The sequence below is a fragment of the Cetorhinus maximus genome, chromosome 6 (assembly GCF_964194155.1).
Source record: "Cetorhinus maximus chromosome 6, sCetMax3.hap1.1, whole genome shotgun sequence".
NCBI classification, from domain to species: domain Eukaryota; kingdom Metazoa; phylum Chordata; class Chondrichthyes; order Lamniformes; family Cetorhinidae; genus Cetorhinus; species Cetorhinus maximus.
In genome coordinates, this window is record NC_135884.1 from 29,069,880 (window position 1) to 29,084,600 (window position 14,721).

At 45.5% G+C, this 14,721-nt stretch overlaps 1 protein-coding gene across 3 annotated transcripts in view; it reads right to left on the bottom strand.

Moving 5' to 3' along the window:
• LOC144681675 (FYVE, RhoGEF and PH domain-containing protein 3-like) overlaps nucleotides 1–14,721 on the bottom strand; it is a 250,601-nt gene that overhangs the window by 16,142 nt on the left and 219,738 nt on the right. For all 3 annotated transcript variants that reach the window (XM_078543496.1, XM_078543495.1, XM_078543497.1), the window contains exon 16: nucleotides 6,246–6,368. In XM_078543496.1, the coding sequence (XP_078399622.1) occupies nucleotides 6,246–6,368 (123 nt within the window). The remainder of the gene's footprint in view (nucleotides 1–6,245; nucleotides 6,369–14,721) is intronic.

Consider the following 14,721-nt stretch of genomic DNA (forward strand, 5'->3'; position numbering starts at 1 on the left):
TTTTTGTTGTGATGCAACTTTCTCTTTTATCATTTAATCTCACCTGCATTCCACCCTATCACAGATCTTCCCCATTTGTTTTTTTACTTGTCTTACTTGAAAATTGTTACACCTCTAAGCACCCCCTGCTCTGATGAAGCATCACCAATCTGAAACATTAACTCTGGGCAGAACCGTCTGTGCCTGCTGGCATCAGGCGTGTTCGGCTGCGTGAGTGGACAACATAGCAAGAAGGCCAAAAATTAGCTTCACGACGTCGTGAAACCAAATTGCGATCATCCACTCAGGCCATCGATGGCAGGCTGCGTTTCCCGCCATCGGACATCGGGAACCTCATTGGAATAGATCTGCATATCATCATAAGGCCAGCCTGCCGGAATCATCCACCCCCCTGCTGGATCATCCACCCACGTTGGCGCAATTGCATGCCGATGCGTTTCACAACAGCGTATATAAGGGGTGCACTTGGCGTGCTGCACTTTGAGGGCAACTCGGAGGTGAGTGCACAGTAATGTTGCATTGGACTTCAAGGTTGAGGTGCGTTGGTGGCGTGAGGGCAAGGGCTGTCTTGTGGTTGAGGCGACTTGGGGGTGGGGGAAAGGGCTGCCCTGTGGTTGAGGCGCATTGGCGGGGGGAGGGTACCCTGCAGTTGAAGATAGTGCACAAGCATGTGGGGGTGGCGGGGAGGGAAGCAGCCAGGCATTAGGGAAACCTTGTACAACGTGGCCATTCCTCTGCAGCTGAGACCGTTCAGACGCAGCTACATTGACATGAGTGGAATTGGGCCTCTAGCTTATCTGCCCACTCCAGCAACACAGAGGCATCAAAGTGCCATCAAGTGCTCCAGAGCTTTTCACCTCTTGGGCACAGACTGCAAACTAATGAGCATTTTAGGGGTCTGCAAAACAGTTGGACAACTGGGCACATTGTACAATCTCCGTGCTAAAGCTGGCCATGGAGCAGTCACTGTTGGAGGCACTCACAGCCGCTTGCAATGTCATCATCCCGGTCTGGACCAGTCTCCCCCGTAGTTCAATCTAACAGTGCAGCCTTGCAGTGCAGTTTAGGAGAATGCCTGCGCCTGAGCTGAGAGCACAGCATGCAGTCCAGTGGGCAAAGCTGCAGCTAATTGGTCAGGTGGAGTGGGGCGGAGGTGGGTGGGGTTTTGGGCAGCAATGCAGCGAACTAAACTCTGGCCATCCAAGTGGTGGCCAGCACTCTCTGGGATGCATTAAGGTGCCTTCAGACTTAACCAAGAGAGGTTCTGAGTGTACCCAAACTAACCCATGTATCTCTACCTTTCATTCTGCAGGAGTACAACATCAGGAGCATGGAGCCTGGTGAGCTAACTGTATGCCTCATGGCATACAGAGAGCAGAGACAATGGAGAAGAGAGTGACAGAAGCGCCTGGCTGTGCAGAGGGAGGAACAGCACCCTCAGGAAGAAGGGGCAGCTAGCTATGCCCAGGGTCTATATGAAAGGTCCATCTTTCATTCCTACAGATGACCAGCAACCACTGTCGCCGAAGACTGCGCGTGTCTAGGGAATGGGATGGTCACATCTGCCACTTAATGCAGGATTTGGTGCCACGGGCACATGGAGGGCATCCACTGCCAGTGACCGTGAAAGTGACCGCGGTGCTCAATTTTTATGCCAGTGGCTCCTTTCAGGGCTCTGCAGGTGACCTCTGTGGGATATCACAGGCCTCCACCCACAAATGCATTCATGAGGTCACACATGCCATCTTCACGAGGACACACAACTTTGTGCATTTCGCCTGGGACTAAGAAAGCCAGGATGCAAGAATGATTGGATTTGTCTGGATTTGGGCTTTCCCAAGGGGCAGGGTGCGATCGATTGCACTCACTCATTGTTCAGGTCTCCGTCGCAACAAGGGGTCAACTATATCAACTACAAAGGATTCCATTCATTGAATGTGCAGCTAGTGTGCAACCACTCCAAATGTATCCTGCAAGTTTGTGCATGGTTTCCAGGGGGTGTCCATGACTGCTACATTCTCAGTCAATCACAGATCCCTGACGTCTTCCAGGGTCCACAGAGGTTGCAGGCTCCTCGGGGATAAGGGCTACCTGCAGAGGCCGTGACTGATGACACCCTTTCGGTGGTCTCAGACTGCAGCAGAGTGAAGGTATAACGAGGCTCACGCTGCAACTCGCAACTTAGTGCAGTGAACCATGAGAATGCTGAAAATGAGGTTCTGGTGTCTGGACCGATCTGGTGGAGCCCTGCAATATAGTCCACAGAGGGTGTCACACATTGTCGTCGCCTGCTGCACTCTTTACAACCTGGCACTGCAACAGGGAGAGGGCTGGCTGAGGAGGAGATGCAGAGCTGGAGGTCTTCTCCGATGAGGGTGATGAAGGTGAGGTGTTTGAAGGCGACAATGACGGCAATGAGGCCCTCTCACTGGCCAGATGAGGCAGGCACACTCGGGAGGCCCTCATAGCTGCTAGATTTGTGGAGGATGATGACAACATGCAGTGAGGAGATGCCATAGATCCTCACATTGCATCTATGAACGTTTGACTCCAGTCTGGCTTATGGCAGCGCACATACCCTCTGTGATAATGCTCCAGTCATGGAGACACAGTGGAGGCCCTAATAGTCATTTGATTGCAGGAGGATGATGACGACATGCAGTGAGGACACTCCATTGATCTTCACATTGCCTCTGTGAATGTCTGACTCCTGTCTGGCTGAGTGCAGCTCACTTGCGCTCTGTGATCAGGGTCATATCATGGAGACGCAGCCATGAAACTTTAAAGGCATCTGATCCTTTGTCTATCTTCAGCACCTGAGACCTTCAGGAGCACAGCGTCACTGGTCACTTATGCTGAAGAGATGGGGGCCAGCCCCACCTTAAGGGTGCTGGGAGCACACAGAGAATGACAGTACACTATGACGCCTGCCCACGACATTCTGGCAGCAATGACAAGCATTGTTGAAGTGCAGACATCACTAATGTGTCCAGGAAGTGAGAGGCTGGACTATCACTTTGGTCTGAAGGCTGCACAAAGCACAGGGACAAGGCCCTGGACTGAGACACCTGCCTTTATCTTGTGCAGAAAGGTTTCTGAGTGACAGGAACACTGCTCATCAGAACAAGGAGCCATAGGCAGGGAGACATTCTTGGGAGTTTATTGACAATAGTGAACATTATGTACAAATGATTAAAATCGTGCCCCAGGCTGTGCAACTACACCTTCTTAATTTTCCTAACCCTGCTGCTACGTCTTGGTGCTCCCCGGACATCCACAGCGGAGGTGGAGGCAGCCTGCTGACTGCTACGCCCTGTCTGTGATGACCTTGGCAGGCATCTTCTGGAGGGATGAGACCTGGAGGGCCCCGGCCTGCTTTCAGGGTCCTGCCGTGTGGCATTGACACCCTTCTCGGCCTGTGGAGCTGGAGCTGCTGAGGTCACAGGAAGAAGGAGTTCAGATGGGCTAGACACTCCCAGTGTCACCTGGATGGATGGCCCTGGAGTGTGTACCTGCTGATCCTCCTCCCTATGGGTGCCTGAGGGCTCCTGGCTGACTCCTAGAGGAGAAGGGGTAGCTTGAGAGAGATTGAGCTGCCCCACACCCCTTGCGTACACACTGTTGGATGCCAACTATGGCGTCAGCGATCAAGTTCAGCCTGTGCAGCAGTGCAGGACCATGTCCTGGGCCAAGGTCTCCGTGGCGGCTGCCATCCTTCCAGTGTTGACCTCGGTGCGTTGCAAAGCCGACGCTATCACCTCAGCCTGAAGGCAGACGCACTCCTCCATCATGCCTTGCAATCTGAGGAGTGCAGCAGACATCCCTTCCTGATGTTCCCGAGCTTGCCTTTGCAGCTCCAGCAACTGTGACATGACCAAGTCCAGAGGCTCATCATCTGACTCGGACTCAGCGATGTTCTGGCCTCCAGCAGTCCCCCGAGTGCCGGACATCTGGGAAGTCCCTGCCTCCTCTTGCTGTGGATCAGAAAGTAAGATGTGCTCACCAGACTGTGATCCCAAGGCTATTCTAAAGCTCGGTCCCACCGAGTGTGTGTCTCTGCGCTGATGGAGGGTGTGGGTGAGCCCAGTGACAGGTCTTCAGGGAGGGTCTCAGCAGATTCCTCTTCTGAGTTTCCCTTGGGGCTTGATTGGAGGCCCTGGGTCATAGACTCTGTCGGCTGTTTGGCAGATGTGCCTGCGAAAGCAAGGGGGGATAATTAGTGCATGACAGGGGCCTGTGAAAGAGGACAGATCACTCACGGCATGGTTGTCGGATGGATGTTGCACTGCTGGATCCTCACTTGGTAGAGCAGTGCCGACCTCACTGTCAGTGCAGGACCAGTCCAGATCCTCGCCGACCAGCTGGATGGCTCTGTCTTCAAGTCCGTGAGGCCTTGTTTTCAGACATTCCTCCACCAGTCTGTGACCTCTCACTCTTGTTGTGTGTCAGCTTGTGCTGCATGAATAGAGATAGAGAGAGTGTAAGTAAGATGCCTGCCAGGCCAGATGATAAGTATGCCTGGCATATGTGGTTGGTGAGTGGTCCCATGGACGGGATGAGGATGATGAAGGTGTGTGTGAAGAGAGAGTGAATGATGATGTCCCTCGAACAGGCAAAAAGTGGGGGCCCTGTCCATGTGTGATGGCTTTGTGAGTGTGAAGGTTGTGAGTGATGAGAAGAGTGACTTATCCTGGTGGAACGAAGGAGATCGTTCATCCTCTTGTGGCACTGGGTGGCTGTCCTATTTTGCAGGGCATTGGCGCTGACCACTGCTTCCACCACCTCCCAAGCCAGATTAGTGATGTTGCTGCCCATCCTGCGGCCAGAGTGGGTGAGGACATCACAACGGGCCTCCACTCCGTCCAAAAGGCGCTTGAGGGACACGTCGTTGAACCAGGGAGCTGCAGTCTTCTTGCCTTTCAGGGTGATGTCTTCCATGCAGCAGTTGTGGGCTGGAAGCACTGAGAGGTGTGCACGCGGCTGCACTTTAAATTTGGCGCCTGGCGTGAAGCAGTAGTGAAGTGATGGAATGGCGGGCGAATGAGTGTGTTTCCCAGGAATGCATTATTAATCATAATTAATCTCCTAGATCTTGGCAGACAGTCTGTGTCTAAGTGTTTTCAGGGAATCTTAGAAATCCTCCCCCTCTCAAAGCCCAACTCCATGGCAACGTGAATCACATGGGCCTTGTATCCAGGTAGAAATGCTGATTAGTTATCTTCAAGACCCCAACTCTCTTTTATCTTGCAAGTAAACACACAGTTTACAGCATAACTGATTGCAACGCAACATTCTCAACACCTTCCTGGGACTCAGAGCCAAACAGTTTAAACACTGTAAACACAGATATTGTTGCCATTGTCTCCAAGTGTGAACGCCTTGCACCTTCTTTCCAGCAAACAATCCAGGCCTCCCTTTAATCTTTAACAGCCATGTTACCCAGGTCTGTTGTCAGTCAGACTTCAGAACAGGTGACGTATTTTACCCTGAATTAAAGAGACAGACCCAAAACACAGGAATATTTTACATCTCATATCTGTAAAATTCCCCAGATAGCACCAGACCTGCAGTCTATTTCCAGCATTTTTTGTTTTTTTTTTTCATTACTATACAGCAATGGGAGCAATTGGTAGTAAGCTAAAAAAAAATAGAGGCATTGTAGCCAGATGGACAGAAATCAATGAATCAATGAGATTTCCTTTAGGACCCCAATTTGAAAATCTATGCATTAAAAATAATAAAACTGAAACAGATGGCCTGATTCACTACATTGCAGATGAATTAACTTGTTGGGATCCAATCAGGCTGTTAGTCAACAGCTCCACTTCTGAAGGAAATACAAATTAACACACAAACACTTGACATGGCTGTGATGTAGCCATGCATCTTCAGACTTCAGGGTGCAGATGATCTACAAACTAGGCTTCCAAACGCATTTTCCACTCGTTAAAAGACAATTTTTAAAAACTTGCTCCTACATGCAAATTAGCCAAATGAGAGCTTCAAGAAAATAACTTTTTTTCAAATTAGATGATGAGAAGAAAGAAAAAGTTTTAGAAAAAAAAAGGAATTGACACAAAGTTAGGAAAACAGCAGGGTAAACAAAACAAAGAAATTGGGAGTGAGAAGTGTTCAAAATAAAACCTTTAAATACAAAATAAAACCTTTAAATGCAAAATAAATTAAATGCGCTTTTAGTTGTGTATAACTATTAAAATCTCCAGATTTCTAATTTTAATACTCACTGCGTTGCATTGTTTACAGTGATGTCGGCGTTTAGTTATTGAGTTGAAAGTTTCGCTACAGCTTTTGCAGGCCTGTTTTTCCTTATCCCGTTTTGTTTTTGAAGCTCTTTTACCAGAATCCATCTGAAAGAAATGTTTAGATCAATTGTACAACATTAATATAATCACTGATATCAAGCAATATAACACTGAAATACTGAAATTATACTTTATTGGCTTTTGCATATTAGAGTCTGAGATTTAACCCTGTTACCTGCTTTAGAACAATGTGTTGAAATATCTCTCTCCTTCTTCGTGTCGTGTCCTCACTGAGGGTTGCTAATCATGGCTTATGCCATGATATCACTATGAGGCAAGGCAAGGAGGCAGGCCTCATGCTCTGTCCCAGCCAGCGGTACAGGGATTGAACGGGTGCTGTTGGCGTTATTCTGCACCACACTATAACCATCTAGCCAACGGAGCTAATTGACCCCCTCATTGAAACATCATGTCACACAATAAATAAAGATGAGAAAGGCTATTTGGCCTATCCCAGCTCAGCCATCCAGAAAACAAACTGTTTCCCTATCACGGCATTCAATTTTTCCATAATTGAGTTTTTTTAGGATTTTTATCCCTCCCACCAATCTACTTGGTAGCCGGTTTCACGTGTGTGAGAGAAGAATCACTTCTGGACATCTTAAATATTACTAATCCATACTTATGTCCCCTTGTTCTGCTCTCAGTTTGGTTTAACTAATTTCCCAGATCTGTCTATCCCATGTTGTTTACTGTTACACAGTCACCTAAATGTTGTCTCCTGTCAAGGATGAAAAACCTACATTTTTCTAGCCTGTCCTCACACTTAATTCAGTTCTCTGATCAAGGACCAGTGCTATGGCACTTCTCTGAAGCAACTATTGGAACTTGGGTGTTTTCTTTCTATCTCAATGACCAGAATGAGGCACAGCACTCAAGGTGTTCCAGCCAGTGTTTGAGCTCAAGTCCTTCTGACTGTTTTTGATCTATTGTTCAACATTTGACTTGCTTTATTCATTGTGTCTCACAGTGGTTCAACATGTCCACAACAATCTTTAGATGTCTTTCTATTCATCCTTAGCGATTTCAACCTCAGTTACCAAATACATGTACCACTTATTTTTCCTTCATAGATGCAGAACTTATAACTTTCCACATTAAGTTTTATTTTGCATTATTTTGGCCACAAGTTTTGTTCAGTTCATTTTATTGATCAGAATCAAATAATCCCTTTGGCCGAAATGCAATCTACAACTATTAATGCAAAAGAGTTTAATTCATATTACTCAATAATCCTGAAATGCATTAAAAAAATCGTGTGCCATTTTACTACAATAGATTCATTCAAATTATTGCATAATTCAAACATTTTGGGAGCAAAGTATTCTGGGCAATTATCAGGGGTGGACTTTAATCTGCAAATCTGATCAGATTGGGTTGAATTCAGAAGCCTGATTGCAAGTGTAAATTAGAAACAGCAAGGCCCAACAGCAATCCCTCTCCATATTTCTCCAAACTTAATTCCAATGCTTTCCACCCAACTAATTCCTAATCTTTTCCCAGATTTAATTCTAAACCCTTACTACTTGATCTTAAGCAAAAGCCTTTCATGCAGAACTTTGTTAAATGCTTTTTTGAAATGTAGTACATTATATGACAGAGAATTCCAAAGTACATCTCCGATACTAATTCTGGAATACCACTTCCTCAAAAAGTTGAGGAGTTTGATCAGGCAAGATCTTCCCTTTGAGTCTACATTGGCTGCTGTTTACTAGGTAATTGCATGAGTCATCCTTAAATTTATTCTGAATAATTAATTCCATTATTTTCATATTTTTCCATTATATTTTAACTGGTACTAAAGAAAGACTAACTGGTCTGTAGTTGCCTCCATTTGCTATCCTTTGTAAAACTGAGAATTATATTGACCTGTTTCTGACCACTAGATGTCTCCACTGTTCTATTCCCTCATAATGAGAGTCGATGCCTCAATTGTCCTAACCACATGCAATTTTACAATCTGGAAGCAAGGCCATTATTTTTACAACTGTACTAGATTACTCAATAATGTGCTGCTTGTTAGCTTTTGTTTAAAAGGCAAAGTACTAGCTACGTCCAAAATTAACAAACATCCAACTTCTTAAAATAAATAAAATGCCCATAAAGTTGAGAATGGATGTTGCTAATTGAAAAGAATGTGAGGTTTGATTTTAATTGTTATTCATCAATTGAGTTACTTATTCTACACAAGGTACAGTGTATATAGAATCCTAGAATACGATCTTAATTCGATGAAATCTTTAACAGTGTGGAATAATGATCAGCAAAACCTGCTCTTTTTCGGCCAGATGGCGAATCCAGTAGTTTACTGTCCCGATTTCAATTAAAAATGTAATGTTGAATATGCAGTTCAGCAACAAAGGTGGCAATGCAAGATACTGCCAGCTCTTTATTTGCAAGGAATGACTGCGACTATAATTAGAATAGAACACTGATTTAGCTCTAGCCTTCTATTATTCATAAATACAACGTTGGCACTGCCAAAAAATATTTACTGACCCAGAGCATTGATAAAATCTCAAAATCTCTACATCCAACTCTGTTAACATAAATGTTTCACTATAGCACTTTACAAGATTAATACATGTGCGCTCAATCATTGCAAGCTAGAAAGGAGGAAATCTATTTGGCTTTCATGAACCATGTTGTAGGTTTCTTTCCTCTTTTTTTAATAACCTTGCTGCTTTTCTTTCTTCTCACAACAATTTTCTCCCCTCTTCATGCAAAGGCATTGGGCCCCAAGTAAGATTCCACAGGCGTTATGGCCAAGTGACATTCTCCCTGTGGCAGCCTCGAGACACTAGCTGAGCCCAGAGGCATCATGGCAGAGCCTGGTGTTGTCTCACTCAAATTTCTCTAACAATTGCTTTGCTGATAAATGTTCCTCTTTCCACTCTGAGGAAGGAAAATGAATCATAGCAAATCTGTTTTCATCATGGCAGATATCATCGAACTCAGTAGCAATGAACCTGGATCCAATGTGGCCCAGTGATATACAAATAGTCCTTTGGTAGCAGAGAAATAGAGTACTGCTGAATAAAAAGACTCATGCTGCCGAAGCTTTTCACCTCACACTCATTGGGACAGATCTGCAAGAATACCAATTCTAAAGAGTTTAAACTGCATGAGAAGAGAGTGCTGATTGGTTGGCAAGAGGTGTTGCTGTGGAGAATGCACCAAGGAACAGTTAACTGCCAAGGTTTTGTTTAAATTCAAACCAGGCAGGTTGACTCTGATTGGACAGTCATTGCCATGGGGAATGAACCAGGGAATGGTTGTCCTCAAGCTTTTGATTAGTTGAAAAAGGCACAATGCGTGGACATGCTCTTTTTGTTTGCAAAGGACAGGGCCCTGTGTGTGAACATAAGTAGCTTCTAGCATGTGTAAGTGATCCACACTACAAGCTCGAATGATAATCTTAAATTGGTTGTCAGTGTAATTCTTAGCACAATCAGGATTGTTTAGCAAGTACTGTCGAATTGCAGAGCCAAACATTAGATGTGATTCTATGTTCTGAGTTTTGCAAGCAGGGCTGGCTGGGTATGGTCAGTGCTTTGCTTGTTGCAAACAGCCTAAGGGATGTGCTGTTTGCTATGATTCACCAGTCTTTGGGACGTACGGCCTACAAACCTGGCACCACACCAGCACTGAAATTCATATACCACATTACTCATTAGTGATAGGCAGAATGTCTTTTTGGCTTGACGGCAGCATCCTGGTAGTGATGAATGCCATTCATGTTGCTATGGCATAGTGACAGCATGAAACATAGAAAATGGGAGGAGTAGGCTATTCAGCCCCTCGAGCCTGCTCCACCATTCAATATGATCATGGCTGATCCTCTATCACAACAACTTACTCCTGCTCTCTCCCCATACCCCTTGATGCCTTATGTCTAGAAATCTATTTCCTTCTTAAATACTTTCAGTGACCACAGCCTTCTGTGGTAGAGAATTCCACAGGTTCACCGCCATCTCAGTGAAGAAATTTCTCCACATCTCAGTCCTAAATGGCCTACCCTGTATTCTGAGACTGTGACCCTTTGTTCTAGACCACCTCCCAGCGAGAGGAAACATCATCCCTGCAATCCAGTCTGTCCAGCCCTATCAGAATTTTATACATTTCAATGAGATCCCCTCTCATTCTTCTGAACTTCAGTGAATACAGCCTAGTCGACCCAATCTCTCCTCATACAACAGTCCTGCCATCCCAGGAATTAGTTTAGTGAGCCTTCACTGCACTCTCTCTATGGCAAGTATATCATTTCTTAGATAAGGAGACCAAAACTGCACACAATACTCCAGGTGTGGTCTTACCAAGGCTCTATACAGCTGCAGTAGGAGATCCCTGCTCCTGTACTCAAATCCTCTTGCAATGAAAGCCAACATACCGTTTGCTTTCCTAACTGCTTGCTGCATCTGCAATGCTTGCTTTCAGTGAGGGCTAGCTTCACCTGCTGCTCAAATTTTTGAGACACCTTACCCTTCCAGTTTAATCTGAGGTAGACTGGCCACTGAAAGTGGTGGCCTTAGTCCCATTCATGAGTTTGCATTATAAAAAGCGAGCAATAATCTGATTGGGGTAGCCATTAACCTGCAGGATCGCTTTGATGTGTCCTATTTCAGCATCAAACTTGCAAGGTGAGCAAATGGCTAAGGCTCTATTTATAAGGTTGCCAATAAAGCCAATCTTATAGTGTGTGGAACCCCAACGTGTATATTGACCAGTGAAGGTAGGCCTGTGATAGGCAGAATAAAGAACCCATTGGCAGATTTCTCAACTAGTACATTGAGGAGAGGGACCTGATTTGACGGCTCCATTTAAAAGGCTAATTTGAGTGCAGGATGGAACCTGTTAAGGTGCAATAAGGAAATTCTTACATGCAGCTGTGGATTCAAATGGAGCAAACATATCATTTTCGTCTCAGAAATACGCACGGGGTAGGAGGTTAGGTGTCATTCCATCAAAGACATATTTCTTATGGGAGCCAACGAAGATGTTTGCGAGAGCTGGGCCTAGAGAGGATCCCATGGCAACACCATCTATTTGGGCACACACGGTGTTGTTAAAACCGAACTCAACTGCGCGAGTTGCCAAATTCATAAGTTCAATGAATGTAGATTCAGACAATGGCGGCACGTCTAGATCGCCATGATATAGTGACACGGTGCAAATGTCTATGACTTCCTTGAGCAGTACACTGGTGAATAGGCTAGCAATGTCAAACGAGCACATGGACACAACATTGCTGTCGATAGGCAAGTCCTGTATGGTCTTTGCAAAGGTGAAGGAATCCTCCACCGTGTATGTGGAAAACTTGGTCAAAACTGGTTGAAGCAACTTGCTCAACCATTTGGCCAATTCATGTTGTGCAGAACCAGTCATAGATAAGGTAGGGTATAAAGGGACATCACTTGTGTGTGTCTCGGGGAGTCCATACATACGTGGACAAAGCGGATCATGAGGACGAATCCAATCATACATACCACCAGACAGCTCATTATTCTTACACAAGTGCAAAAAGCAATTTTTTGTAACTTTTGTTAAAAACTTTTTTGTAGCAACAGGACTTGCAAACCCATAGCAATGCAATGTTCATGTGCTCGTCCAACACTGCTAGCCTATTCACAAATGGAAAAAAACTTGGGTGTGCTCATGACGCCAGAATTAGAGGAGTGCAGATATCGTGGAGCATTATAGGGCTGCTGGAGATTACAGAGATAGGGAGGTGGCAGGCCATGGAGGGATTTGAAAACAAGGGCAAGAATTTTAAAATCAAAGCATTTCTTAACTGGGAGCTAGTGTAGGATAGTAAGCAGAGGGGTGATGGATGAACAGGATTTGGTGCAAGTTGGGGCATAGGGAGCAGAGTTTTGGATGACCACAAGTTTACAAAGGGTGGAATGTGGGAGGTTATCCATGGGTGTGTTAAAATAGTCAAGTCTGGAGGTAACAAAGGCATGAATGAGAGCTTCAGCAGCTCAAGAAGCCAAGGTGGGGCACAGTTGGGTCGCTTTACAGAGGTAGAAATATGTGGTCTTAGTGCCAGCGCAGGTATATGGTTAAAAGTTTATCTGAGGATCAAATATGACACACCAAAGTTGAGAAAAATCTGGTTGGGCCTCAGACAGTTACCAGGGAGAGGGACAGAGTTGATGGGGAGGGAGTGGAGTTTGTCCCAGAGACCAAAGACAATGGTTTCAGTCTTCCTAATATTTAATTGGAGGAAATTTCTGTCCTTCCAGTGCTGGAGAGATAGTGAAGAAGTCGAGTGGGGTGGTGGAGAGGTAGAGCTGGGTAATACCAGCATTCACATGAAGACTGACGCTATGTTTTCAGATGATGTCACTGAAGGACATCATATAGATGAGAAATTGTAGGAGTCAAGAATAAATCATTGGAGGACACCAGGATACTAGTGTGGGAGTTGGAAGAAATGCCATTGATTGTGATTCTCTGGCTATGATTAGGTGGGTAAGAATGGAACAAGGTGAGTGCGGTCCCACCCAGCTGGACAATATTATGGAATTATGGGAAAAATTTTCCCTGTCGGGGGTGGGGGGGAAGAGCAGGAGCGGGCGCGAGTGGACTCCCGATGGGGGGCCCCAGTTGAGGGCGCGCAGCCATTTTACGTGGGCAGGCCGATTAAGACCTGCCCAGCATGACGTCCGCCAGGAAGCGCTATGCGGTCTCTGTGCAGGTAGAGGGGGCGGGGGGGGGATCCCCTCAGCAGGGAGTGTGCTGTTATGTGCATGCACACAGAAGAGCACACAGATCTCCCTGAGGTTAAATGCTGCCTCAGGGAGATCAGCTCCGGTTTGAAACTTTTAATAAAGGAGTTGCTGAATTGGTTTCTTAATGGCCTTAATAGGCCGTTGACAGGTTGGCAGGCACGCAGCCAACTCGGCTGTGCCCCTGCCAACCTGAAAATGTAAATGACGTGGGGTGATGTCCGGAGTTCCGCCTGACATCACCCCGCGTCATTTTAGGCTTCGGCATGCGGGTCCCGCCCCCTGCTCACCGACGGAAAATTCTGCCCTATGGATTAGTCAGTTAGCAGTCCATGGATTATTACTTTTCCATATTTGGAAGTTCATGGCAAAAACCTATACAGATAATTATTTTAAAGTTTATGTACATTTAAACTTTTCAACTCACATGGGTTCAAGGAGGCCGCTAACCACCATCTTCTCAAGAGAAATTGGTGATGGGTAATAAATGCTGGCCTTGCCAGCGACACCCACATCCCATGAAAGAATTTTTAAAAAACTGACGGCCCAGTAAGTTGAAAGAAATCTGTGTGAGAAGTGTAATACATTGCCTTCATTGCTATACTTTCCATCACCTGCCCCATCTAAACCAGCATGGCTTTTATCAGCAAATTTCACTTTGCCATCGTCATCAGCCTCTGCCACCAACTCTGTTTCTTGGACATAAATTCCATCCGTGATGCTGAACTAGACTGTTTGCAACTTAGCAACCTATTTGACTCTGAACCGAGTTTCTGACCCCATATCCTCTCCAACAGAAAGACCACCCACTTGCGCTTCCATAAGATAACCTGTGTCCGCCCCTGCCTCAACCCCACCAGTTTGGCCCCAATTGTGGGCACCACATTTTGGAAAGGGCATGAAGGCTTTGTAAAGTGCAAAGAAGAGATTTACTAGAATGGTTCCAGTGATGAAGGACTAATTATGTAGATAGATGGCAGAAGCTGGGGTTGTTCATCTAAAACAGAGAAGGTTAAGGGGAAATGTGATAGAGGTGTTTAAAATCATGAAGGTTTCTAAAAATGTTTCCAATGGCAGAAGGGTCAATAGCCAGAGGGCAGAGATTTTATGTGATTGTAAAAAGAACTAGAGGAGACATGACGAAATTTTTTTTTTTTTAACGGAATATCTAGTTAGGATTTGGAATGTACTGCCTGAATAGGGTGTTGGATACAGATTCAATTATAGCTTTCGAAAGAGAATTGGAGAGATATATGAAAGAAAAATACTTGCAGGGAAGAATGGGGTACCAACTAATCTCTTCAAAGGAGCCTGTGCAAACTTAGTGGGTAAGTGACCTCTTTCTGTGTTGTATATTCTATGATTTGATGATCTGCTGAAATCCACATCAATGCTTTTGGAACCTTCAGACTAGACTATTCCAGTGCTCTGCTGGCCAATTTCCCATCTTTCATCTTCCGTAAACCTGAGGATACTGCCTGTATCCTAACTCTCATCGTCTCATTCCCCTATCAGCCCTCTGCTTGCTGACCTACATTGGCTTCCAGTTCACCACCACATCAAGTTTAAAGTTTTCATCCTTGTTTTCAGTTCCTCCATGGTCTGACCCCTCCCTATATCAGTTACCTTCTCAGAGATCTCTACATTTCTCCAATGCTGGCCACTTG